This window comes from Argentina silus, assembly GCF_951799395.1.
Source record: "Argentina silus genome assembly, chromosome: 16".
NCBI lineage: Eukaryota > Metazoa > Chordata > Actinopteri > Argentiniformes > Argentinidae > Argentina > Argentina silus.
In genome coordinates this window covers 18,324,923-18,351,970 of record NC_139670.1, presented here as the reverse complement: position 1 = coordinate 18,351,970, position 27,048 = coordinate 18,324,923, and the positions used below count along the sequence as shown (strand labels likewise).

Sequence of the window (27,048 nt, the reverse complement as noted above, 5' to 3'; positions counted from 1 at the left end):
TGCTCTGTGATGTCACCAGCATTGACCTCAACGCTTCGCCCTAATTGGCTATGGAATGTACAGCGTCGATCAGTTATGGAAGTGTGTATTCCAATCACTGTTTAACAGGCAGTAATGGTCACAGACAAAAATACCAAAGATCTCTTTCATCTCTCACGTCATCACAGAGAAGTCAGGATTGATTTCTAGTCCCCTGTGTAACCTTGCAGAGCACACCCAGCCTGTTTATTTGATTTCATTTTGGTTGATGGGTCCTTTTGTGGACTGTTCAAGAGGGTGCAACGTTTACAGAACGTACAAATGGAAATGTATTGTGTAGAATAGTTGCACGTCTGTCATGTAGAACAGGAAGTCAAGTCAGCTCTGTGCTTTTCTAGTTCTAGCAATGTTGTGAACGTTTCACCTCACTGAATACACCCCAGATGACACTGAATGCTAGGAGTAAGGTGAGGTCCCGCGGTCATCCATTGATGTTGTTAGGGAACGCTTACAGTCGTAAGACACTGCTGCTTTGGTTGAGAGATGTTTCCAGACACGGGTGCCAGCTCTGGCCTTGCTGTGGAAAATTGACCATTGTCCGCAGTGTTGATAAAAATCTAGAAACACAATTTTTAAAAGAGAATAGCTTTTTGTTGGGCGGGATGGGGGGATGGAGGGAGGGGGGACGAAGCACATGCGGTGCTCCAGTCTTGCGGTGAGGTGACCGGGGCTTCCCCCCGCTATCCAAGCAGACTTTCTGGCCTGGCCTTAAAAGCTCCCCCAAGCAAATTATTTAATCAGGGAACAGCAAGGAGGCAGAGTGTGTCACAGCTGGTTGCTGAGGGGGAAATGGACGCTGTTCATTTCTAATCACACACAGACTTTTTTTTACCACTCCCCTCATCTTCGTTTTTATTATTGTTTTCCTCATTCCTTAATTGCCTGCCAAAGCCGGCCCTGGGAGCCGTAAGGGTCCGAAAGGAGGAAATGTAATCCAGCATATTGCCAAATGTTTCTGATTACAGGCAGAATATTTACTGTATATAGGTTGATAAGATGCAAGGGTGAGCAAAAAGCAGTGCATGATTTTCTGCTGAAGCGGAAGGATCGTCATGACACAACGTAGTACAGAAACATGCACTTGTTATCACAGTCAGTCATATTCCCACATTGTTCTAGTTTGATGTCTCTGTGTACCTTGTAAAAGACAGTTATCACCAATTAACATCGATGTGAACAGTAGTAGTGTAGGACGATGGCCGTCCATTAGATGAGGCTCCGTGGTTCTTTAGCCTAGTGACTGACATGCTCCATGAAGAGACAGGTACAATCTGTGCACATCTGCTTCCAATGAACACATACAAACAGGATATTATACATGTCAAAGAAGCAAGTCACGGCTTAAATGGGATGTCAGGCTTTTTAAAAATCAATTCGCCATTACAGCCACTGGCTCTGAAGAAGTGAACCCGACAGCATCGAGAGCCCTGTCTCAATTATTCATTCGTTCACTCTTGTTCTGTCTCTCTCTCTCTTTGGTGTGTTGTCTATACAGTACTGTGTATATACACAGTCCTCACACAAATCACTAAACAATTCTGTGACATTGTGATATAGTACACATCAGTCCTGACTCAAGTGTAAGATGTGACCTTTCAGTGCATGTATGCCTCGGACCGATTTCCTGGAAGTGACATTACCAGTGAGTCATCACTGTCCCTGTATGTTTCAGGTTGCCAAGCTGCTGAATAACAAGCGCTCTCAGGCGGTGGGGATCCTGATGTCCAGCCTGCACCTCGACATGAAGGACATCCAACATGGTGAGTGTGTGAGTTACAGAGTAGGTGGATAGATGGGTGGGTGGATGTCCCAGTAACAGTATTGTGTGTGTACCATCGTCAACTCCTTACAAATGCAACCATGGATTGGTACTTGTCATGACAGCGTACAGTATGCTAAACTGGAGCATGCCGATGTCAGCAGCCATTGAAAATAACTTTCGCTTATCAGGAGTGGACTGTTTTAGCCTTGTTGAGCTCTCATGAGACTTGCTGTTCCTCCATCTATTGGCGTGGTGGTAGCCTGGATAGAGATCCACTGTGGCTGAGAAAGGGGCTTTCCTTCAGTTATCGTCTGTTTCTGTTGCGTCAGAGCTGACTTTTTCCTTGTTGTTTACTGGCCTTGTCTCAGTCAGTTGTTGTTGTTTGTGCTGCTGTCATTGTTTAGCTGCAGACGGCCTCTGAAGTCATGTAAAGTCCCTTGCTTTCCTGTGCCACCGAACACATTTCCTCGTCTTACTCTGTCGTCTCCTGATTTCCTGATAGCTCGTACACGCAATGTCTAAACAGCATTATGAGGACCATGTTTCAGAAGGCCTCTAGATTCAGGATCTCCTTCAATAGGAGCAAACGGGAGAAAATGTTTTGAAATGCTTTTTGCATTTCTAAACATTCCTGTGGCCAAAGTGGGCCACAATGGTTATCTTACTTGAGCTCAGATCTAACTCTCTCTCTCTCTCTTGCTGTCTCTCTCACTCTCTCTCGTGACCAGGTTCATACAGTGTTTTACACAGTTACCATTACACAGTACTATTACACAGGTTTAAGATCAGTGTCACTCGCCCTAAGCTTCAGGAGTCCAGACTTGTTAGATTTGTCTCTTACCATTCTTGTATTCTTTGTAGGAACAATGTTTCAGCAAAATGCAGATCTGTTTTATCCCCCATTTGAATAATATTCTGAGAGACCCATTTTGAGTGGTACTTTTTTCAGAAATACTGCAACACTGTACATTTGCAGTCTGTGTTGTCTGCTCTTTGTGCATTTGAGATGGAAACATTGAATGTTTGTGTTAAGGTCACACAGAAGTCCCATATAGAGGCAATTTCTTTCAATGTGTTAATGTAATTCCACCAGCAAGAATGAACAATTCCCTTACCCTCCTCTCTCCAAAAACACACACACAACCCCCCCTAATATGATTGACATTTCTTTGAGAGGTATTCTGTTGTGAAATGCAGAGTGTTGAACATAACTATGCCAGTGACGGCACTAGACTTCCCTCCACACATGGAGCAGTAGTCGCCTAGCGAGGCGCCGCGTCTGGCGCCAGGGAGTGCGTGGTATTCTGGAGGGTTACAGATGGAGCTCAGTCAAGTCTCAGAGAGAGAGGAAATCTGAAAACAATGATATGGTCCTTTCCCTCCCGTGGGTTGAAGTTAATAATGAGAACCAAATGAACAACGGAGGTTCGTCTGGCATCTGTGTCAGTGGTTACCGGTGGTAACCATACCGCGTGGCTCCATACGCAGAACACCGCCTATCAAGAGGGGGGAAATTGTTTGTGGGAAAATGTACACTAGCCATACTGTAGTAAACAAACTTAATGTTCTTAAGCTGCTCTCTCTCAATTTGGAGATCAAAGTAGATCATGACTATTGTTATGGTGAAAGAGAGAGGCTACATACAGTGCCTTCAGCAAGTATTCATCCCCCTGGACTTTTTCCACATTTTGTTGTTACAGCCTGACTTTAAAAAAGATTTAATACATTTTGTCACTGATCTACACAAAATACCCCATAATGTCAAAGTGAAAATAATATTTTAGAAATGTATACTAATTAATTAAAAATCCATCTCAGTGCAAGGATAATAGACCATTTGCATAGGAATAAATTACACACTGTGTGGATTAGGCCAACTCAGCAACTTTAATAATTTTCTCTTGATCCTGATAAGGCTTTTTAAGTAAGTTTTAGCAAACTGTAACCTGACCATCCTTTTTGAGGATAACTAGTGGTCTTCACTTTGCAGTGAAGCCTCTGTAGTTGCTGCTGGTGACATTCTGTGGATCGTAGTCTCTGACACATTCACGCCTACCTCCTGGAGAGTGTTTCTGATCTGTGGGGCAGTTGATTTGGGGGTTTTCTTAATCATGGTGAGTCATCCACTGTAGAAGTCTTTCTTGGCCTACCAAGCCTGCCGTTTGCAATTGCTTTTTTTATTTTTAATGTTCAAAACTGTTATTTTGGCAAGCTGATTTTCTGGTTGTTCAGCCTAATAATGGCTTCCTTGAAATTCATTGACACCTCTTTGGTCCTCATGTTGACAGACAACAATAGCAGACTCCAAATGCAATGCCTAGAATCAATACTAGACATTGACAGCTCTCTTATGTCTTTACAAATGATGTGACGGAACACAGCTGACTTACCAGAAACACCCGCCAAGCCAATTGTCCCATTTACTTTTGGGTACCGTAAAATAAACCCTCAAATAAAGAATCTTTAGAGAATATATACATTTAACCTCCATAGTAATTGTTTGATCAAATCCAAACGTTTGGAGTATAAAACCAAAACAATAACAAAGTAATTCACTTCACTGTCCCATTACTTACGCAGGGCACTGTATGTAGGCCAATTTTGTAGAGTGACTGGGATGATGATGATGAAAAACATATATTCATTTAAAAAAAAAAAAAAAAAGATTCTGTAACATGGGCTAAGCTATGAGAGTATGCGGGTGAGTGGTGACTCCTGCCGTTCCTTTTAGCTCTGGAAAACCATCAGTGCTTATTGAGTGGAATGTTGGTGTATATTTTATGCCGTTGCCAAAATAATTTGTACTTAATTTCCATCTAATCAATGTGTTTGTTCGTTTTGTTTTTCAATGCTCTCCACACACATGGTCGGCTTACTCTAGATGTGCCTGAGTCATGGGGATTATGTGAATTCCCTTTGTTAAACATCCAGTATGAGCTGTTGGATGCATTTCAGACTGGGTTGCAAGGTTGAGGTTTTTGTTGATGAAAAATGTCTCCCATTTGCCCTGAGATGTTGGACTTGACCTTGGAGAATAACTGTATTAGTGTTATTGACGGATGTGTGAGTCCTTGAGTCCGTGGCTGTTGTTCAGCAGAGATGTGCTGCATGATTGCACACAGCTTCTAAAGCAGAGGGTCGAGCCAGAGTAATGTTTGCCTCTCAAACTAATTATCGCATGTGGACTTGGATTGATGTAATTAGCAGAACATGAATAAACATCCTGATTTCCCATAAATTTGATTATCAAAAGAGTTACAATCAATTGTCATTCAGAAATGTGTTACACAATGTGAACTCCAGCTAGCAGTTTCCCAACATCCATTATTAATTCTTTGCAACCCACAAAACCTAAAAATACAATGCATTATGGCATGTTGGTTCTTCATAAAACATGATTTGCTTAGTTTCCCCCAATTCTGTCGTAGGATTTCATTGGGTTTCTAGAAGTTGGATGAAATCCACATGACTCTCCTGTGCCTCAAAGACACTGTTTGATTGACTATCCTCTGGTAGAAATGTTGGCCAATATATTGCTGCTGTTCTGCCATGTCCGTATTTGACTTTCACCCAGTAATCATTTGAGTTAATGAGTTCTATAGTTTGAGTTCTAAGGTTACTGTTTGAGTCCAGGTCAGATGCGGCCTATGGAGGAGCCCTAGTTGTAATTCTGCCAATCGGAAGTAGGAGTTATGGTCACTACATGACATGCCTTCAGTTTGACCTCCTGCCTCAAAGGCTGATTGGGCCTATCAAAGTTCACCTAGGTCATATGACCAGTGAGAGCTGTTACTGTGATTGACTGTTCCTCCTCCCTTCAACTCTCTCCTCTCTGAAACAACGGATTTACTGCTAATGTGGAAATGAGCGTCTAACATACACTACAGTAAATCACACAGGTTATTCAGCCACTGAGGGATACTATCTTCTCCACCCAACCTGTGAGGGGATCCAGAATTTGGTGTAAGCACGAAACTGCGTTGTAAAAATCTTGATTTCTTGTGTTTTTAGAACAAATAAGAAGAGCCACCAAGAGTCCAACTTTTTCAATGCACAATTTCACGGCTATGTACTTTGGCAACAGCTTGATATGGCTATTAATGGGATTTTTTTTATATTGCGTCAACTACGAATACCTAAGTCTTTCATGATTCTTGATGATTTCTATATGTCATCCTTAAACTACACTGATGGAATTGTTTATCTGAGATCCTTGGATATAAGACCACTGCCACTTTACTTATTATATATACTCACCAGCCACTTTATTAGGTCCACCTGTTCAACTGCTCGGTAACGCAAATATCTAATCAGCCAGTCACATGGCAGCAACTCAATGCATTTAGGCATATAGACATGGTCAAGATGACCTCTGAAGTTCAAACTGAGCATCAGAATGGGGAAGAAAGGTGATTTAAGTGACTTTGAACGTGGCATGGTTGTTGGTGCCAGACGGGCTGGTCTGAGTATTTCAGAAACTGCTGATCTACTGGGATTTTCATGCACAACCATCTCTAGGGTTTACAGAGAATGGTCAGAAAAAGACAAAATGTCCAGTCAGCGGCAGTTCTCTGGGCGAAAATGCCTTGTTGATGCCAGAGGTCAGAGGAGAATGGCCAGACTGGTTCGAGATGATAGAAAGGCAACAGTAACTAAGATAACTACTCGTTACAACCAATGTATGCAGAAGACCATCTCTGAACGCACAACACGTCGAACCTTGAAGCAGATGGGCTACAAAAGGGGGTCCAACCCAGTACTAACAATGTGTACCTAATGAAGTGGCCGGTGAGTGTATGATCTATATTGTACCTGTAGATATTACTGTAGGTGTGTTCCCACACACATTACACAGGGTACCTTAGATCAGTTTCAACACTTATCACTATACCCATGTACTTCACACTTACTTGTGAAACATTTCCCTGGTCACTCCTACATAATCCTTTGGTCTGAACTAGAATGCCTTTACGAACTACTGACTCAACACCAGTCTGGTTTTCTTGTGGATTATTCTCACTTTTAGAGCAGGGTGTGTCTGGCTTTCAGCCGTAGAGTGCATCTGCTATGTGCACATGCTGTAGTGCTCTGTTATGGAGGGCAAGCGGCCAAAGTAAACCAAATAACTATTTTTTTTTGTGATTTTGTTTTTAAGTGTCATTTTACTAACACACTCACCATGTCGAATGTATTGTATACATATTCTAATGTCTTAATGCTATTGCATACAGGTTTAATTTCATTACAAATCATAACGAATGATAAACATGGATTTCCTTTATGGGAATATGTCTGGATTTGGTTTTAATGAGTCTTGTTTGATCTCTGTGTGTCAGTTCTTGTCAACTTCACACCTGTTGATGTTTTTCATTGCTACCATTAGTGCATTCAGAAAAACGCAAATGAGTGAATAAAACAGGAATTAACAAAAAAAAAGAGTTTTGCTTGAAGGGTTTAGAGTGCATATTTCCCTACCACAACATCCATTAAAACAACAAATTTTCCCCATTTACTCTGTTCCCAGTGAAACATATACACATTCAACACATTCAGGGCAGCATTACCAGACATAAGATCTTTCCATTTCTTCTCCTTTCTTCCCCTTCTAATGTGTTGGACATTCCCCCTCATCTTGTCCTCTTGTTTGTATGTTCTAGTATTCACAGATATAAGGCATTCAGAGAATCCGCCCTGTGTGGACTTTCCCGACCTTTAATGGTCTAGGTGTTAATTCAAACACGCACTGTGTGGGAGCAAGCCGCCATACTCCATCTCTGTGCATACACTCTGTTAAAGGGATCTCAGTGTAATACTATATCTTAGATTAAACAGTCGACAACTTCAGCTCTGTTTGTGTTCAAACATTTACTTTTAAAGGATTACAGTTTGAGGCGCCAGATCCTCGTGCCGAGACAAAAAGGCGACATCAGGAATTTAAACACAACCTCTTTGTTCTTTGACAGATTTGAGGTAAAATTTCTTTCATCAGCAGAGCCTCAGTCCGGCGTTTGCATGCTGATTGTATGTTGGTAGACAAATATGTCCCCACCCTGGAGGTGAACCTGCCAGACGTGCGTGTGCGTGCGTGCGTGTGTGTGTGTGTGTGTGTCTGTCTCCCCTCTGGGCAATGTCAACCCACAGGTGAGATAAAGACACACAATGGAATGACCGACTAGAGGTTGCAACAAGCCTGCAGGCGACTGCATGTGATGGTTGCTTTCATTAAAGAGTTCATTGACCGTTTCTTCATTGGGTTAAACATTTTAGTTTTTTTTCCCAAAGCTGAATAAACCTGATAACTAATGAATATTAACATCACAGTTTTGTGGGGGTTTTTTTTGTTGTTGTCTGCGTTATATGTCTGCTACAGGTTTAATGTATGTTGATATGATAATCTTCTCCCTTTAAGAGGTTGTTTGGTGAAGCAGCCTTTTTCATCCTCTGAAAGTAGTAAAGTTAAGTTGGTGTCAGAGTTGCCGTGTGTCGAGAGTCTTGACAGTTACGAGGCGGAGGCAGCGATTTTTACCAGCCAAATTTACTTAATTGCCGCCAGACTCATCACACCCCTATTAAGCTGCTTAGTGGTGTCAAGCTCGGTGTGGGAGGGGCATGGAGGCCTGTGGGTGGCACTGAACTCTGTGGGAATAGGAAAGAAATACGCCCAAATCTGCTCTAAAGCTGTCGGCTTTAGCACACAGAGGATTTGACCCTGATCAGGGGGTCTTCAAATTGGGATTTAATCCGCCACGGATTAAACCAGGCCGTGCTCCCCTGTGCCCAGCCAGTGTCAGGATTTGAGCTTATTTGGTGTCGGTACCTCTCTCTCTCTCCCCCCCCCCCGCCCCCTGCTCGTAGTAATTTCTCACCGGTTTTTCAGACCTCTCAAGCGGTAAGCCCTGCGCCTGATCTCAACTAGCTGGCGTCTTGGCGTCTCCGTCTGCGCGGCTTTGCAGGGCGGTTATTTAAGACTTGGCTCCACCGCTTGTTTTGTACCCGTCTCCTCAAACGAGGGCCGTCGTAAGCTCAAAGGAGCTGTCGGCCTGTAGCCTAATGACCGGCGGGGAGACTCCCACGTCCCCTTTGTTGGACTGTCCACTTTCCTCCCCATCAGAACAACTGACAACTGACCCTTCTCTCTCTCTCTCTCTCTAGCCATCCTGAACCTGGACAACACAGTGGTGGATCTGGAGACACTCCAAGCCCTCTACGAAAACGTAAGGATTTGACCCAAGGTTGTCAAAGGTGAAGGGAAGGTATACTTATTTACAGTCAACTTTTTCCACTCAAGCATCGAACTGAACCATGTGGGTTCACGTTTTGGGTTTGGTTCCTAATCGAGCACTGAACTGAACCGCGTGGGTTCACGTTTGGGTTTGGTTCCTAATCGAGCACTGAACTGAACCGCGTGGGTTCACGTTTGGGTTTGGTTCCTAATTGGAAAAGACGCCAGAGAGACCACTGGAGCTCAATTAGCAACTACAAGGAAGAACCCATTTGAAGTGTTTATTTCTTCCACTATGTTTGTTTGGGCCTGGCTGTGACGATGTGTTGGCTGATGAATGAGTTTGTGTGAGTTATTATCACTGCTTGTTCCGAAACTCTTCTCTGAACCGTGATCAACATCCTGGTACTCTGGGGGCTTGGCTGGCTGCTCCTCAACACTAGATTTACTGCCAGCTTTCACCCAGTCACACACCCACTGGCTGTGTTCCAATATCCACACTAACATACTCCATAGTGCCCTGTGAATTTACGTATTGCCCATGCAGACTAAATGCTAGTGTGAATATTCAAACATAGACTTAGACTTAGTTATAGGCTACATCTTTTGCGTCAACAAATGTATTAAAGCTTTCTGTTTAACAAGTTACCAAATTAATCCATGGAGAATACTGAATATTATAAGAATGAGGTCGACTGAAAATAGCAGTGAACCTCATCCATTAGGCCTCACTTAGGAGAAAAGAAAGGAAATCCGAAATGGGTTTTGTTTTTTAACCTATTTGAAAAGCCTATTAAATAGTTTGGTTTCTTGTTATTTAATCTCTAGTAATCAGTTTTATCCAGACACATTGCGAGGAGCCTTTGATACATGACATTAATTAAAACAAGGGTTTTTTAACAGGATGTGTGTGCTTGGAACCCATTCCAATATCTGGAATTCGGATATAGTCTGTCTGGTAAACTTCAAAAGAGAATTCCAAACTGCATTAATATCGCAAATTAATATGGAAACCACAGACCTGCAGGAATGAGTTCTGTTTACTGTGGAATTAGTCTTATAAAAACTAAATTGCCCTCATTTGCCATCTTGAAGTCCACGCTGTTTCATGTAAAGAGATGCTTATGAAAGCTCAGTAATATGTTTTTTTTTCATAATGTCATACATATACTTTGCTGACATACTGTATCAAGTGACTTTATTACTGCCGCCATTATGACTATTAAAAGAAATCACAAAAGAATGTCTTGGCATTCTATACTCTTATACCTGATATCAATTACCGGAATGCCATACTATATTAGCATATCATGTCTCTGGCAGTGTGTGGATGCTGTGAAGTCCCTTAAATGGTTATGTCTAGCGAGGGGAGACGCCACATTTCCAACCAGACCCTGGTCATATCGACGGTGGAAATGTCCAATAGCATTAGACATGTTACAATAAATAGTATAAGTAAAAGGTCCAAGGCCTCTTTCTCCCTCTCGATGCCCCAGGCACTGTTTCAAGACGGCAAGGTTTGTTTTTCTATATTTTTGTTTTGGCTCTTTACGTGCAGGACTCCATCCTGTCGCCTTCGTCTTAATTCATGACCACAGAGCACCGTAGTCTGGCCCAGTCCAGCCCGGCTTGGCCCAGCTCTCTCCCCTCTCCCGGGAGGCCACTCTGCTGCAGAGCGGGAAGCCCCGAGGCGCTTGGCCGCAGCAGCCTCTCCAGAATGGCACCATGAGAACCCAACCAAACCAGTCTGAAGACAATCCGTTTACTCCCTCCGAGAAACAACGCCGTCAGCAAACCTCATCTCTCCAACTGGCGGGAGAAAAAGAAGACTGGAAGAGGGAAACATTAAGATGTTTGTCTGGGATGCTTCAGTGGATTCATTATGGATACCAGGCCGGCTGAAGTGGTATTTGGAGATGGGGAGCTGTACAGAAAAAAAAAAAAAGACACACATTTTCAATGCTGCCATTTTTCTGCAGCTAATGATTCCCTGTCATGTTTTAGTGAGCGTTTGTTTAGGCTATGTGTTCTCAGACCCATGTTGATGTCTATCTCATGCACACCGGAGAGACTATTACTGATTGTCTCCAGCCAAAGAATACATTTCTATACATATTGTCTTTTGATAACGTCTTTGGGTCTCCGTTTATGTTTCCCATTCACAATCCCGACCGGTGGAAAAAGGCCTGCTTTTTATTAAAACTATTTACACTTTAAAAAGGCTGTAAATGAGAAGCAGAACGTGTGCCCTTGTAGACAGATGGCAAAGTGAACAGAATACTAATCACCGCGCTTGATGCCCACGTTTGAAGTGTTGCAGAAGTATGCATGGAGCAGGCCTGGAAGGTTCTCTCCTCTCCCCCACTTTGATTGATTTGGGGGATGGAGCTTAATGGATCTGAAAGTTTTTCCAAAGTTTACATTCACACCGGGCCCTTGTTGCCAGACTCTTCAAGGCTTGTCACTCTGAAAGTGAGCAATACTGCTAAATGAGAGGGGGGGGGTTCATGCCTCCAGTTTCTTCTCGCCAATTTAAGAGGTTCCTCTCCCATTACTCTTTGATCACAGACATTTTTTCACCGCCATCTTTTGCGTTTGAAATGGTGTCTGGGCATCTGTCCCTTTGATGTCGAGGTGAAGTGTTTACCAAGGTGTTTACTCTCCTTTGGCAAAGTTGAATTTTCCATCTTTATGTGGGACATCTGACACATTTGGACTGACTCACTGAGTTTCTTTGCGTCATTATTCAACAGCGTCCGTCATCCACTATAAATGCAATTTGGCATGATGGACAATGACTAGTCATGTTCAGAAGATTGTGCATGCATGTTTTACATGCTGTAGCTGCAGGAAGAGGGACTCTAGGTACTAGATATAATTATTCTCACTACTCCATTAAGTGCGCACACACCCACAAACACACTGTACCCATATACGTTTACCCTCTGATCTAGTTATGTCTTGCTCTAATACCACAGATGTTCTGTTTTATTCAACACACAAACAGATACAGACATTTTCTGTAATTTCAGGGAACTCTCCTAATCTCTTTTGTTATGTTTGATAAAGTGTGGCTTTCTCCTGTTGTATTGGTTTGTTTTTCCTTTAGGCACAGTGTGCTGTAGGAGGTCTTTTCTTGGCTAGCTATGTAAACAAATGCCTGAATCGGTGCTGCAGAACAAAATACTGCTATTTTTAAGTAGCATTTTCTGAATTTGAGACACTAAAGACGGCACATAATGTGATGTCCTGGACACCGATTAAGCCAAGACCTGGACTAAATCGCACTGTCCATTGAATATGCTTTTTAGTGCTGGAATGCTTAATCAAGGACTGGGAAACCGGCCTTGTATCTCCGTTTTAATGATTTAGGTAAGCCATTACTGAGCGTGATGTTCAACTGATATTGTCTTTTTGCAGAGAGCACAACAGGACGAGATGGATAAAATCGAAAAGCACATGAAGTCGTCAAAAGACAAGGACAACGCCAAGCCATTGGACAAACCTGAACAGTGAGTTTACCCCCGCCCTCCTAAACGGATGGCTTTCCTTGTCGTCATAATTCGTACTTGTTTTGCTTATTTTGCTAATTATAGATGTCTCTCTGTCATGGAAACCTCCAATCTGATCCCTTAAACTCATATCTCCTCTGTTCCCTGTCCAGATTCCTCTTCCAGCTGTCACAAATCCCCAACTTCTCAGGACGGGTGTTCTGCATTCTATTTCAGTCAACCTTCTCAGAGTGCATCTCGTCTGTCCTGCGCAAGCTGGAAATCCTCCAGAGGGTTTGCACGGTGAGTGTGAGTGCATGTGCAGGGAAGGCAGACCTGTTAGTGCCTCTCTACTGTACTGTCTCTCACCTCTCTAGTAACACAGAGGTCTTGGTTTCTTGCCAGTATGGCCAGACACCATTATCATATTACTGTACAAATATTGTTCTCTATTGTGCAACGGGGAATGGTTTGGACATGAGCGGCAGTCTAGATTGATATTGGCTAATAGCGATTGTGGATGATTGTGTGTGTAGAAAATATGTAAAACTATTCTACATACACATACGAATTTCCTTCTCTCCCTCTCTCATCCATAGTGACTTACTTTTTTTTCTCTCTCTCTCTAGACCCTGCAGAGTGGTGGTGGGGTGATGCAGGTTCTGGGCCTTGTCCTGGCGTTTGGGAACTTCATGAACGGAGGGAACAGGACGAGAGGACAGGCGGACGGCTTCAATCTGGACATCCTGCCCAAGCTGAAGGATGTGAAAAGCAGCGTGAGTGGGGATGGGGGGTTACATCATAGACATTCACATGTAGCAGACGCTCTTATCCAGAGCCACTTACAAGAAGTACATTTGTCTACTTTATAGGGGAAGTTTACCCGAAATCCATTTTTATGTGTATTTATGGTCAACCCATAATGCTTACTGTCTTGAACTATCATTCCTGCGTCATAGCTATCAAAAAACGAGGTCTGTGTTTACTTCCTAAAAAAGTCTAATACCACATTAAAATACGTCAGACAAGACTTTTTTTTTGTGAATGGGTCTACTATTGAATAATGAAAACAACACTGGATTATTGGGTAAAATTCTGCTTTAAACTAAGTGAAAAAACTATACATGACAGTCATCGCAAGTAAGACTTTCTATAAGAATAAGTGGCACAATCAGTCACAGTACTAGAGAAAGGGAAGAAAAAACAAAAAAGGAATATTTCCGATGGTTACACTGTCATATATGGCTGTTCTAAAATGGGCAGTGATTCTTTGCAGGGGTTTCCCAAAAGCTTTCTAGAACAAAGATCATCTTTATTCCATGGTAGGCAATGCATGTATAGATGGCTGATATTGTACTGTATACTACCCCCTCTTCAAGTTTTAATGAAAAACATGGTGACTTTTCTGTCATTGATTGAACTGTGAGAATGTTTCATGCTCCTACCATACCTAGTACATTATGGTTTCTATAGTGGGATTTTGAAAAATGAAACTTTGAAAAACAAACAGAACTATTTGTGTGGAAAAATAGGAAGACTGATTTAGTGTCTCAGTATTTCAGGCCAAAAAAAATGATGTTCTTGAACAAAACACATTTCTGATGTTTTCCTCCATTTGCAGGACAACACGCGGAGCCTTTTGTCCTATATTGTGGCGTACTATCTGAGGCACTTTGACGAGGTAGGTTTTGAACCTAATTATTGAAGTCCCCTCTCCAAGCACTTTTCATGTGTCGGTTTTTAAGCTGCCTCCGCTTTCTTCTTTTCTTGGCACGGAGGTAGAACAGCGCTTGTTTTTAAACATTATTTATTTTCCCTCCCTCCCTCGTTTTCGGCGGAAACTAATGCTCACTGTTGTTGCCGGGCCTGCAGTCAGTTATATCTGGCACCACATCCAAAGGGAGCCCATTGTAAATAAGGTGTTTAGCTATATGATACCACAGGAGTTAGCATGCGGCCAAAAACAACCCACAGGACGAGCCTAGAGATGAGCATGTTCTCAGATGTGCTCAGCAATGTGTCCAATTGAAATGTCTCTTTGATCCACAACAATGTATTCAGGTTTGTATACATTTGTTGAAACCCTGTTTCTTTTTAAGGGGGATGATACACACTTTGATTACACTGTGCCTGTGTGTTTGGTTCATCCCTTTCAGAACTCCTGGCTGTGCGTGTGTGCGATTTGAAATGTAGCTTCCAGTCTGGATTTGAAATGTAGCTTCCTTGATGCTCTTGTCTTCTAAATGCTCTTGTTTCTGGTTACGTTACATTGCCATACTTCCCACAAGCCTGTAGTTATCACAAAACACTATTTTTTTATACTACCCCAGCCACACTCTTCATCCCCACTGTGTGTGTGTGTCTGTCTGTGTGTGTGCGGTGTGTAACTCTTCAGGGGCTTGCTCTGCTGCTGTTTCAGAGCACATTCTTAGCCTCTGTCTGGCAGCCTGACTAATGTCCCTGCGCCACTAAGGTCATGTGTTTGGGTTTCAGGACGCGGGCAGGGAGACCTGCCTCTACCCCATCCCCGAGCCCCAGGACCTCTTTCAGGCCTCCCAGATGAAGTTTGAGGACTTTGAAAAGGATCTGGGCAAGTTAAGGAAAGATCTCCGAGGTAACTAAATCTCTTACCCCTGGAATTCTTGGGGGTATCTCGAGGGGTTTTGTGGGACCAGATTCCCCGCCACTGATAACCATCTTCAAGCCATGGCCTGTCTGAGGCTGTCATCTCCATCGACCTGCCCCAGCCTTGAAGTGAGGGGTTGGGGTTTTAGTGCCGATAAAGCCTCCCCCTCTCTGGTTTATAACCACCAGCAGATCTGGGTTCAAATTGGATTTGAAATCATTGACAATACTTTGCTGTGCTTGATTTTGCCTGGCCCAATAGAGCCAATGGGACTGTCCCACAAGTCCAAACCCCGCCCATCTGGCACTCCAGGCAGGCTAAAGCAAAGTCTCAAAGTATTTAAAAAATGTTAAATACTATCTGAACCAAGGCCTGACCACCAGCACTTTGGGCTGGTTTTTAAAACTGTCCATCTATCTGTCTTAACCAATAAGAGAGGAGAATTCTGTTTAGCATGTTCAGATGTCATGAACGCTTCAGGTTTGATCGCAAATGACCAAGACAATCGCTACTGTGATTACGCTCTGAAAATAATCCATGAATTTATGAATGGGTCTGGTCGTTCAATTGGTCGACTTAAGGACTTTCTTTTAGGGTTTTCTAAGGATCTAAGGATATTCGGGGATCTAAGGAGCTTTTTATCTAAAGTGACCAAGTCAATCTTCCTTTTGTTGGAGATAGCAGCTCTGTCTCTGAGAGTTATAGCCCAGACAAATCCTAGGACATGTCGGTATCTGTAGCATCTTAACGTCTTTGCACACTGCCAGCCAGCTAAAGCAATGGCCTTTTCCTGCTTGCATTTAAGTTCTGTGGCTCGCTTGATCTAAAACATCTGCCCTTTTTTTTTTTTTCTTCACCCTTTTCAAAGGGAAAGTCACAACTCTTGCCTATTTTTTTCAACTGCACCCAAATGGAGTAGACGCACGTTATCAGAGGGCGCTGCCACATGACATCAAACCATTTATGTTCACTAGAAACTGCAAACTGTATACTTCAGTTAACTGCATTTTGAGAAGTGGAAATAATTGCGTCTTTAGTTTGCACACAGTGCAATATTCTAATATTCTAAGACAATGTTATGATGTGCTGAGAGGGATGACACTGATAAACTGTACTATCCATATTTTGCATGTGTGTGAGTGAGTTTAGAGTTATGTGTTGTGTAGTGACCAGCATACTGACAGTATATACAGCAGACTCCAGGGCCCTTTGCTTCATGCTGCTTCAGCTCCTCCTTGCTATACCAATGACTCCACAGCAAGGGCGGCTGGTTGAGGTAGAAATCGGAGGATGGGGCTCATTGTGATGCATTGAGTGGTATCCAACACGTACCACTCCTCATTCTGTTGCTGGCATCACAATGAGCCTGTCTTCTGATGTGTCCCTTCACCATGGTGTCTGCCTGCCCGCTCCCAGGCTGAGCACGACAACCCAGCCCCTTCCCCTCTGCCTCCCGGCATATCTAGTCCTCCAGCATGCTGCCTCTGTACCTTATTCCCACTACAGAGCCCATCTGAGCTGTGCTGGACTGGCCTGGTGATGCATCCACCACAGTTACTAAAACAGTGCTGGAAAAAGCAATGTGAGAGAAAAACCCACAGGTGCCAGCACAGCGTGTTTGAGTTGGGCTCTGCAGTGTGTAAAGCCCTCATGTTACACTGTATCTGACGGCGTCCCCTAGATTGAAGTTCCATACCATATAAAAGCACATGACACAGAAATCCTGTTTGTTTCATAGTAAGCCCTCTGTTTTACCATAGCTCCATACTCATTAAACAAGGGATGCATGAGTTATTACACAAATTATCCACCTCTTTGCCAGCAAGCTCTGACAAAATTGCCACAACTCCAACTTCCATATGTAAATATTGATGTAAATGCATAGCTTGCAACCTTGGTGGGACGCGCTTCTTTGAACACGGACGTTAAAGCGGAAGGTTGTTTCCCAAGGTCAACCATTTATGAGGCTGGAAGTTGTTAACGCATTTTGAAATGGCAAGCAGACCTCACTGTTTAGTTTTTTTCTTCTCTTTCCGCCACTCATTTTTTTAAATTCCTCATTCGGATGGACTTAACCCCCCCCCATCCTCTCTCCCCCCTTCTGTCTTATCAGTCAAGTGGATTAAAGCTGAACCGTCTACAAAGCGGCCTGGTTGCTCCGGTCAAAGGCTGTCCTCCTAGGCCACGGAGGGGCCAGTCCTGTTTCAGAGACCCTGTGCGGCCCAGTAATTGGGCTCTGCCAATTTCGTCCCGATTCTTCTGGTTTTTTTTGTTTTGTTTTCAGAAGCAATTCCAAAGCGGTCATTAAATGATGAAATGAGGAAGCAGGGGAGAGTTGTGTAAACACACTTCCCAAGCCTGGCACTCATGGGTTCTGGCTGTGGGAGTCCTGCCACACTGGACGCCGGGCTTAACTTGGTTCTCTTCCCCTCTAGTATGATAGAGAGAGGGAAAGAGAGAGAGACATATGACCAGGTTGTGAGCAGGAGAGTATGGTTGAGTTCCCGTTTCTCCCAGACATCCCAGCGTCTGCCTTGCGTTCATTCTCCCATATGACACAATCACCCACATGCCATTGAAATCAGTTTTAAATTCAAATTTACCTCCATCTTGCATCTTGATAATCTACAGTGTTTATTTGTTCCTCTTGTTTTACAAACCCGATGGCAGATACCCTTAGCTCTTTAGTTGACCGAGAACATTTGAGTGCTCATTTGAATGTCCTCATGTGCTGGGCCAGTATGGAACATGGGGAGCTGTGATCAATACAGAACAGAGCAGCACTGCTCCTCTAATCACTACCAGCTGCCAGAGCCTCCTCGCCCAATGGAAACCAGATGACAGAACATCATCACAACGCTAGCAGTTGGTTCGATCTGTCTGGGAGTTCTGTTGTAACTGCCCCAGCCCCCCCCCACACACACACTCTCACAATCCCAACAAGGCCTGTTATCCAAACGGAAGCCCCCACTGTGCCCCCTGCATCGTCCTTTCTTACAGTAAGTCAAGCAGTGTAAAGGATGCTGGGAAGGGGCCGGCGGGGGGGGATGGGGGCTCTCAGCACATGCACGTCTCCGGACAGCTAAAACGACCCGCCGGCACTGCTATCAGCCCCGAAATGAGATCCAGTTCTTGAGGTTAAATGGCGGGGTTACGCTACAGCAGAGGAGGATATTCAGTTGTTACCATGTCAAAACAAACAGGTCCCCCTATCCATCCCGCTGGTGTGTGTACTGGTGGTCTTGAAGAGAGGGTCCCAGGGTAATGTCTGTACAGGAGAGAGAGAGAGACACACAGACGATGTCTCCAGCCTGCCCATCCTCCGAGAGCTCCCCTGTATCTGTGATCCCAATTTGTTATTACAGGGCATGGGTCAGTGAGATGGCTAAACAGCAGTAGCAGATGTGCAGGCAAGGTTATGTTAACTAGGTAACCTCAACAATGTGGCCCTCTCCCCTGCCACAGGTCAGCTAAATGCCTCTAATAGTCCAGATGGTATTCAGATTGGTATTTGCCAGGCCGGCAGCTCCATCTAATTCATCACGGCCATTGATTGTGCGTGACTCTCTGAGCTTCATGGAAGTTCCAGAATTCCACAGGACGCATCATTCAGCCAACGAGGGGCACGGGGGGGGGGGGGGGGGGGGGCAACATATAATAGACCTATTTGCTCAGAAGCGCATTCCTTCACAGAAAACATTCCGACTCTGACGTCACTCTGATTTATCAATCTGTAATAAAGTTACTGGGGAAAGGTTAGGGTTTTCACTGGTGTGTGGTGTTGAGGCACGGGAGGGGGATGTGAAACTAAGTAACTAAAATAAGACAACCTAACCTATCCTGCTGAGCTAGTCTTAAGACTAGACAACTGGTCACCAGACATTACCAGTATCACTTTACATTAAGTTGCTTTATACCTGTGTTTTAACATTGTAATGATATGGTAATATTGTATCTACATGTACATGTTCCTATGTGTAATGACAAATCAATGACCAGATGTCTTTGTAGCATGTTAACACAACATTGTTACTAGAGTATTGACAGCTACAGTACAAAAGCAAGGTGATGTGAAGTGTATTTTTGTGTGTGTCTTACAGCGTGCACTGCAGAGGTGGAGAAGGTGTGTAAGGTGTCTTCAGAGGAACACCTGCAGCCCTTCAAGGACAACATGGAGGAGTTCCTGAGCCAAGGTGAGGGCAGAACAGCCACACCAGCCTTCTACTACCTAACACCAAGCCACAACGACCGTTAGAATAGTCACAACTACACCCAGCAGAACAGTCACACCAGGCTTTACCAAACACCACAACTACCACCAGAACAGCCACATCAGGTTTCTACCGCCACAACTACCCCATCAGAATAGTCACACAAATACCCCACTACCCCCATCAGAACAGCTACACTAGACATGACCAAACACCACAACTACCATCAGAACAGCCACATCAGGTTTTACCAAGCACCACAACTACCCCATCAAAACAGTCATGGGGGAGGGGGGGGGGGGGGGTGTGTCTAGGAAAGTCATTTGTGGGGGATGCTCCATTGGTCTGAGACAGCACATGAAATGCTCAACTGACTACTGTTGTTCCAACTCCAGACACCAGATCATTCCTGGCCTGGCCTGGTCTGGTCTGGTCTGATCTGGTCTGGGGAATAGAATGTGTGATAAAGTGACGATAATGACGATGAGGCCTATTGATTGTAAGTAGGCTACACAGGGGTTCTTGTAATGTTAATTAATATTCTGCTAATATCGGTCATAACAGATCTAGATGACATCTTTCTTGTTCCCATACACTGCATGCAGTTACCCTCATTGTCTTGCCTCAATTTTGCTGGATCGTATGAATTCCAAATTCCTCAAATTCCCCATCTCTCTTTCCTTAAAGAATTTAGTGATCATTGACAGCAATTTCACCCATTGGAAGCTATTATAAATCAAAGTGACAGTGGCATCCTGGTTAATTGTTGAGCGGGTGAGCCGTAGTCTGGCTACGATTAGCCAGTTGAGGACGCAGCGCCACTTAACGCATTTGGATAATGTGTCACGACCCTTGAAGTTCTATCGACCATGAGATGCTGGTAACCCTGGCGTGGCCATTAATCTCTGCATGTGACCCGCGAGGACCTCGGTGGGGGGAGTCCTGGGGGGGGTGTCGGGCTTTAACCCCTGAGCTGTCTGCCCCAACACATAATGCCCCCCCATCTCTGTCCACCCAGGCACTATAGCTCCCTGTCCCTGCCAGAGCCCCCACCTCCCCATCTCTCTCACACGCACACATACACTCTCACACCACCACCCCTCCCAATCATCGCACACTTGTCTCAACTAGAGGCTGGGGTCTCTTCCCTCTAGACACCAGAAGCCTTGCGAAGGGCTTCGCGGGCAAGTCTCCTCACCGCAACTGTGCTCAATTTGTCAGCGAGCACCCAGGGCACTGACCCCTGATGCCCTGCCCTGCCCCTGAGGAAGCCCTACTTCCCCTGAGCTGACACTCCCACAACACTGTCAGCCTACTCAACTCAGCTCTAGGTGCTTGGTGGTTGGGTGCTCTTTCTCTCTCGCATACTCTCTGTTTCTGTATGTATGCATGCATGTCTCTCTCTTGCTCTCTTTTCTCCTCTCTCTCTCTCTCTCTCTGTAAGCATGTCAAAAACCAAAATAAACACTCAGTGTGAACAGCCCAGGGAGGGTTCCCACCATGTTTACCTTCCAGGCTTATACAGCAGGGACGTCTCATTAGAACTGGAATGAGCAGAGGTGATCAAACTGTAATACTCAAACAAACATCTGCAGATATCTTATTCACTTGTTTTTAAAAAATGTTCCTAAATGTGTTTTCCACTGTTTGTTTTAGTGTATCCGGCTGATTGAATAAGTACACATCGGGCAATAACCTCAGAGTGTTTGTACGATCTATCGTTATGCACCAAAGCACTTTATATTCAAATGGGATTCTAAACTGTTGCATATGGAATGTTTTGTCTTGAAGTATTTTACGGGGAGGGTCTGGTCATGTCAGTGGGTCTGGGAGCCTCTTCGATGGCGGCGCTGGGGTAGAGTGGGTTGTTTGATCTTTGGACCAAGCCCTCCCTCTCTCAGGGAACTCTTAACGGTCTGACGCGACACACGACAAGGAGTGACTCCAGACAGAATTCTCAGCAAAGCCTTGTCTGACAGAAGAATTTCACATTGTTGTTATTTGTAATCCCAGGAAAAAAACAGACTGCCACCCCCTCAGTGTCAACACTTGTCATTATTTGACCATGAAACCGACCGTGGTGTAAAAGTGAAAGCAGACCCTGAAGAGTAGTGTTGTTTTGTCTAGGACCGATGTTCCCACTTCTTCCTTTCTTCACTGTTTCCAATACATTCCTGTGTATGATGGGATTTTTTGAACTTCAAAAAGGAATACTCTGCGTGCCTGTGTTTCATTGAAACCATAATGCAATACTTCCAGTATTTTTGATCCCATTTATTTTGCTTCCAGGATTCTTAAGTATTCTCATGTAAATTTCCAGATGACATTAACGCTGGCAAAGAGCTTGCACTGCACTAGACAACATTGCCAGACCGCCCCTTTCTCACGCAAACTGATTTATACAATTCAGAATTTGAATTGAGGATCGTAACAAATGATGGTGCGAATTGAATTGATTTACCAAGCAGAGAATGATCCGATGGATGTTGATTTACAAATCATAACAGAGAATCTACTATAATTACTCCAAAACACATTTAACAATTAACCCACAAAGCCTAGGCGTCTTATCCTTAGCTGCATTGGCCTCCTGATTAATTGTCGACAAACAATAGGTACCATATGGTTTTAAGATCAATGGGGAAGATTTAGTGTTGAAGAGCAGCAGATCTTCATATCAGAACATGTCAAGGAGCTCAGATGTGGCCTCTGGCTTCAATTACATGGCATGATTTCCCTGAAATTTCCCTGAAAGGGAGAGCTGTAGATCAGAGCTGAGAGATCTCCTCCTGCCTCTCTGGGATATGGTATAGAGACTAGCTGTGGTCGATTGTTATGGCTGGGAGAGGAGAGAGGTTTTAAACAGGTAGAGCACACACTGAGTTAGAGCTGTTTCCATTGCTGTGATAATATGCCCACTCTTGTGACCGTTGATAAGATGAGGTTATTTTCCTTTGATTTGACGAATGATAAAAGTTCAGAGGAAGGATTGGTGCTGACAGTCTCTGCCCCCATAGGAGCACCACGGTACAGGAGAACAGAAATGGAGTTGCTAGTGTGGTTTTGCTACAAGCCTCAGTAGCCTCCCAAACAATACACCATCACATACATGCTCTGCTGTAGCCTAAAGTATATTACATGTTTGCTAACAATTCCTATTGAAATGTAACATCCTCTGCCGCAAAAAGAGACTGTTGAGACTAAGATACTACTGCCATAGGGAGAGCGCACACACACACAGTGCCAAAGGCACTAAAATAAGTTAATCACATCGGATTAGTAGAGATGCATCATACCTGAATATGAGACAGAGCTTATCCAGACACACTGTTGGAGGAAAACAAAGTAAACAGTATATTAGCAGAGAGCCTCTCCAAACACTGACTAGAGCCGGGGCCAACCTCCCTGCCGCCACCAGAGACCAGGCCTTTCAGATGGGCTTAATCCTGATGAGGCCCTGCTGATAGCACCCCTTGAAAACAGCGGGACTTCCAAGACTTGTAAAACATTAACTAGCGGTAGTATATGCTTAAGGACTTCAGACTTCAGTAACACCTACTTTCTTATATGTGAAGTAAAGCTGTAATAGTAACACAATTGTATCAACATGTTGGAATGCACTGTAGGCCTAGCACTGTAGTAATTGTCATGTTATTGCAATACAGCACTCTTGAATATTCATAAAGTTGATCAGTTGTTACATAAGGACTGCATTGTTGATGAGATGTTACTTGAGTATTATAACAGTAATTATAGCAATACTGATGGCAAAGAGCAACTTCATTTAGAGTGATAATGCTTGTAAGTGTGATGGAGGACTGTGAAGAGAAAATGTGCACATTTTTATGTTGCGCTCCTGTTTTGTCATGTCATTTCGAGAGGTTGTTGTGCCTTTTGAGCTGAATAGTTGAGTACAATTAATTGTATTTCCCCCTCAAGGAGGAAGGCTCTCTAAACCCTGTCTGTCGTTCTCTCTCCTCCAGCTAAATCAGAACTGGAGGCTCAGCAGACCCAGCTCAGCAGGACTCATAAGATGTAAGAGCCGTTTCTGACAAGATTCTGTGCAGTCATGACGTGACGCAACCTTCGTTTGTCTTCATTTCCTAATTACATCCCACATTGCTTTTCATGGGGTTGAAAGGCCACTGCCTTCCAAGTTAGCCCTTTTGCAAACATTTGTATGTATTTCATAATTACCTATTTAAATTGTGTTCAAATTAGATCTGCAGAAACACTGGTGACTGAGTGGCAAATATACAATGTTGGGTTATGGAAACATCATGCTGACAACATTACGTACTGTATGCGTGCATGCAACTTATTGTAATCTAGAAACGGCATACAGTACTGTAAATGTTTTTTGTTTTTTATAAAAGTCAATCGCAATTAGCTTCTCCACAGATAGCAACTACAACATTGTGCATGTTTACTCCACATCAAACAGAGACGGGTACACTCATCAGTACGTTACATTACATCTATGGGATCTGACATGCAGACAAAACATTCTAAACCATTTAATTGAGTTAGAGAAGAATCCAATAACCTTAGCCAGGAAATATGGCTCTAATTTTTTTTGTTTTTATTCAGTTTAAGCAAACACTGTTGTTGTCCAACAAGCATAATGTTATTGATTGATAATTGAAAATGTTTTTAATAGAACTTAAAAAAAAAAAAAAAAAAAAGAGTTAAAGAGTATCATTAAATATCACAAAACAATCTCTTCATGTACACCATTTAATCCTCTTTTTGCCTTTAGATTCTTGGAGTTAACGGTGTTCTTCTCGGTCAAGGCAAAGATGGGAGAGAAAGAGGTTTCCCCCAACACGTTCTTCTCTGTGTGGCACGAGTTCTCCACTGACTTCAAAGACTTGTGGAAGAAGGAGAACAAGTTGATCCTACAGGAGAGGTAGGCGTCTCTCCTGTACCTTTTTTGAAGAACAGTTAATTTACTGGGCGCATTACTGTAAGCCTGAAAGAATGTGCTTGGTTTCTGTGATACTCATGGATACGAGTCATTTTACCCTCAGTTCATCTATTAGAAATGAAAGAACAACACACTCGATTTAAAGTGTTCAATATATTACCTTCTCAGTTTTGAAAAGAGATGGAATGTTACACTTGAATGCGTTTTCCCCCCAGGGGTTCAGTGTTTGCACTTTAGCATTTGATTTATTCACCACGCTGGCTCAGCCAGGTTACTCTTTGAATGTTGTCAAATGGGGGGGCTTTTTTTTATTTTGGAGAGCTTGCTATACATTCAGAGAACTGGCACTTGTCTGATCTATAATAACGTGGCGGTGGTACCTCAAATACTTACGCATGCCATCCCCTCTGCTCCTCAACATTTGTTTGCAATAAAACTCTCAGTAAGGAGAATATGACAGGTCTGTATCACAACCCCACATCCACCCCCACACCCCCTCCCTGGCAAGCTATCTGTCAGACTAGGCTGGAAAATACAGCTCCCTCTGAGGTCAAATTTGTTACACCTTGTGGCCGGCCCTGACTGAGTGATGGAGAAGCCCTTTGTTGTGACAAGTGAAGGTGGACTCCGCAGCATTCCTCCCATTCGTTACTCTTGGTAGGAGATGAATCTTCCCTTATTTGTATGGAGAGCCACCCCCTGACCAACAGGCTTTGACGTGGTCTTGCGGTGGTCTTCTTCCCCTCTTCCGAAACATCAAAGCAGGTGGAGAGGTGGATAGAGGTATAAATCTGTGGTTAGTTGGAGATCTGTCTGTGCTGGCTTTTGTTTATGCTTGCTTACGCTGTTCACATTCACCTCAGAAGTGATAAACACATCTAGGCGTAAGCTTCCCCTTTAGTACAATTAAAGTACATTTTAGGCAATGGGTATTACAATGTAAAGGTCTTAGTGCTCCAAAGCTTTCAGGAAACTCATCCCTGATTGGTTGAGGCCTGAGCTACACATGCTTTCCAGCAACCATGTAGAACAAGTATTGGGAGGTCTTTCCCCCTGTATTAGTATTCTGTCACTGTCGCTAAACTCGTCTTTAAACACAAGTTTCCCATAACATGCCTCATATGTTTAATATTAGATTATATCTGCCTCATTAAAATTCATTCAAAAATGGGGCAAACTCGTTGCTGAACCAGATCAAGTTGTTCAACCTCAATAATGAAAAGAATACTTGACTTGGTATGGTTAGCTTCCAGTGGTTCGATGAGGTTTCCCGATAACGTCCAAAGTCAACAAGCACAAATTAGCCCTGTGCCGCCAACTACAGATAAGGCACAGTTTTTACATTATTCATTTGAGACCGCCACCAAAGGACCGTGCCTATCTGTCTGCATCAGCTCTGAAATGTACAGTTTAGATCGGGTTTCTCTGAACGTATACGGAACGTTCCGGAACGCCTCAGCTCCTCTCTTACCGCAGTGCCCCTCTGCAAGAGATGGAACGTTCAGAGCCCAGTTTCTTCCAGGGCATGGTTAACCTGCTGAGGATGGAGGAAGTGGTTTCTTAAGAAAATAGCGAGAGGCACATCGTCCCTCGTTCAGATTGCCATTTCACTATTTGTTCTAGTAAACAAAGAGGTCTCAAGTGTTTCTGTTTTCCAGGAAATTTGAGGGATATTTCCCCCCCCCCCCAGCCCACACCAATCCTCATTTGAATTGATGGCCTTACCTGAGGCGATCCTCTCTGCATCAACAGACTGGAAGGCATAGAAAACATGAGTGCCTGCCTCCTTCCTTTGACATGAACCTCTTATGTAAAACATGGTATTTAACTGGAGACAGGGATCGCAGGTTCAGAAGTCTTGCCTATAATGAGGTGTAACAAGACCTACACTGAAACACCCCAACTCACGGAGCGCAGTGAAGGTTAGCACCTCGGCCATACAGAAGAGGCTTTTTGTGAAAAGACGGTTGACAGTCTACCCTCTCTCCGCCACCGCTAAGTGATTCTGTACTGAATGGCCCCCGAGAGCAACGTGTCCTATCAGATGGAAGCGTTCCCACAACCGAGACACTGGAGGAGTGTTGCCTTTCCTCCTCCATTAGTCCCCCTCTTAATCACAGCATCAGCAGCCTTGTGTTTGCCTTTCCTCTCCAACGGCACCTAAAGCCACTAAAGAATTTCTCCCTAGCACGTTGCTTGCCGTTAATTTGTCACATTGTCAGTGCGTCTCTCTGCCGGAAGGGAGGGGATGCAAGGTGTAAAGGTGTCTCATTGCAGAGTCCGCTCGGAGCCAGGAGAAACGGATCCGTCTGACACACAGGCATTTAGACAACGTTATGAATGTGAAGTGGCTGGCAAGTGACCCTCTCTTCTCACTGGCTTGAGTGATTTTTAAAAGCGTTTTAGCCTTCTAAGCACTGAAGTGGCTGCAAGAGGTTGTCCTCCAATCCAATGCCACAGGAACGTCTTCAAATAACCTACCGATCAGTACGACCACAACTCAACTTCACCCTTAGGCCTGAGGGACATTTCTTATCAGAGTGTCCTGATTAAGTGTAGTTTCTAGTCATGAGCCATGTTTTTTTCCCTCATTTGCAGTCTGCTCAAAACAAAGATGTTGGTATTATTAGTTATGGTTAACATGTACAACCCCATTTTGATTAATCAGGCATGTTCAAATGATTAAGACAAAAGCAACATCTTCTAGCTGTCAGATTTTCTTTGACATTCAAGATTGACGTTGAAAATGTTGTAGTTGTTAAACGTGTTC

At 43.7% G+C, this 27,048-nt stretch overlaps 1 protein-coding gene across 1 annotated transcript in view; it reads left to right on the top strand.

Annotated features, from left to right (window-relative positions):
- fmn2b (formin 2b) overlaps positions 1–27,048 on the top strand; it is a gene marked incomplete at its 5' end in the record, with an annotated part of 51,378 nt that overhangs the window by 19,685 nt on the left and 4,645 nt on the right. The window contains 10 exons of the mRNA XM_083688224.1: positions 1,712–1,799; positions 8,954–9,015; positions 12,444–12,535; positions 12,688–12,817; positions 13,144–13,290; positions 14,136–14,195; positions 15,008–15,128; positions 19,241–19,333; positions 23,335–23,386; positions 24,111–24,260. Of these exons, the coding sequence (XP_083544350.1) occupies positions 1,712–1,799; positions 8,954–9,015; positions 12,444–12,535; positions 12,688–12,817; positions 13,144–13,290; positions 14,136–14,195; positions 15,008–15,128; positions 19,241–19,333; positions 23,335–23,386; positions 24,111–24,260 (995 nt within the window). The remainder of the gene's footprint in view (positions 1–1,711; positions 1,800–8,953; positions 9,016–12,443; positions 12,536–12,687; positions 12,818–13,143; positions 13,291–14,135; positions 14,196–15,007; positions 15,129–19,240; positions 19,334–23,334; positions 23,387–24,110; positions 24,261–27,048) is intronic.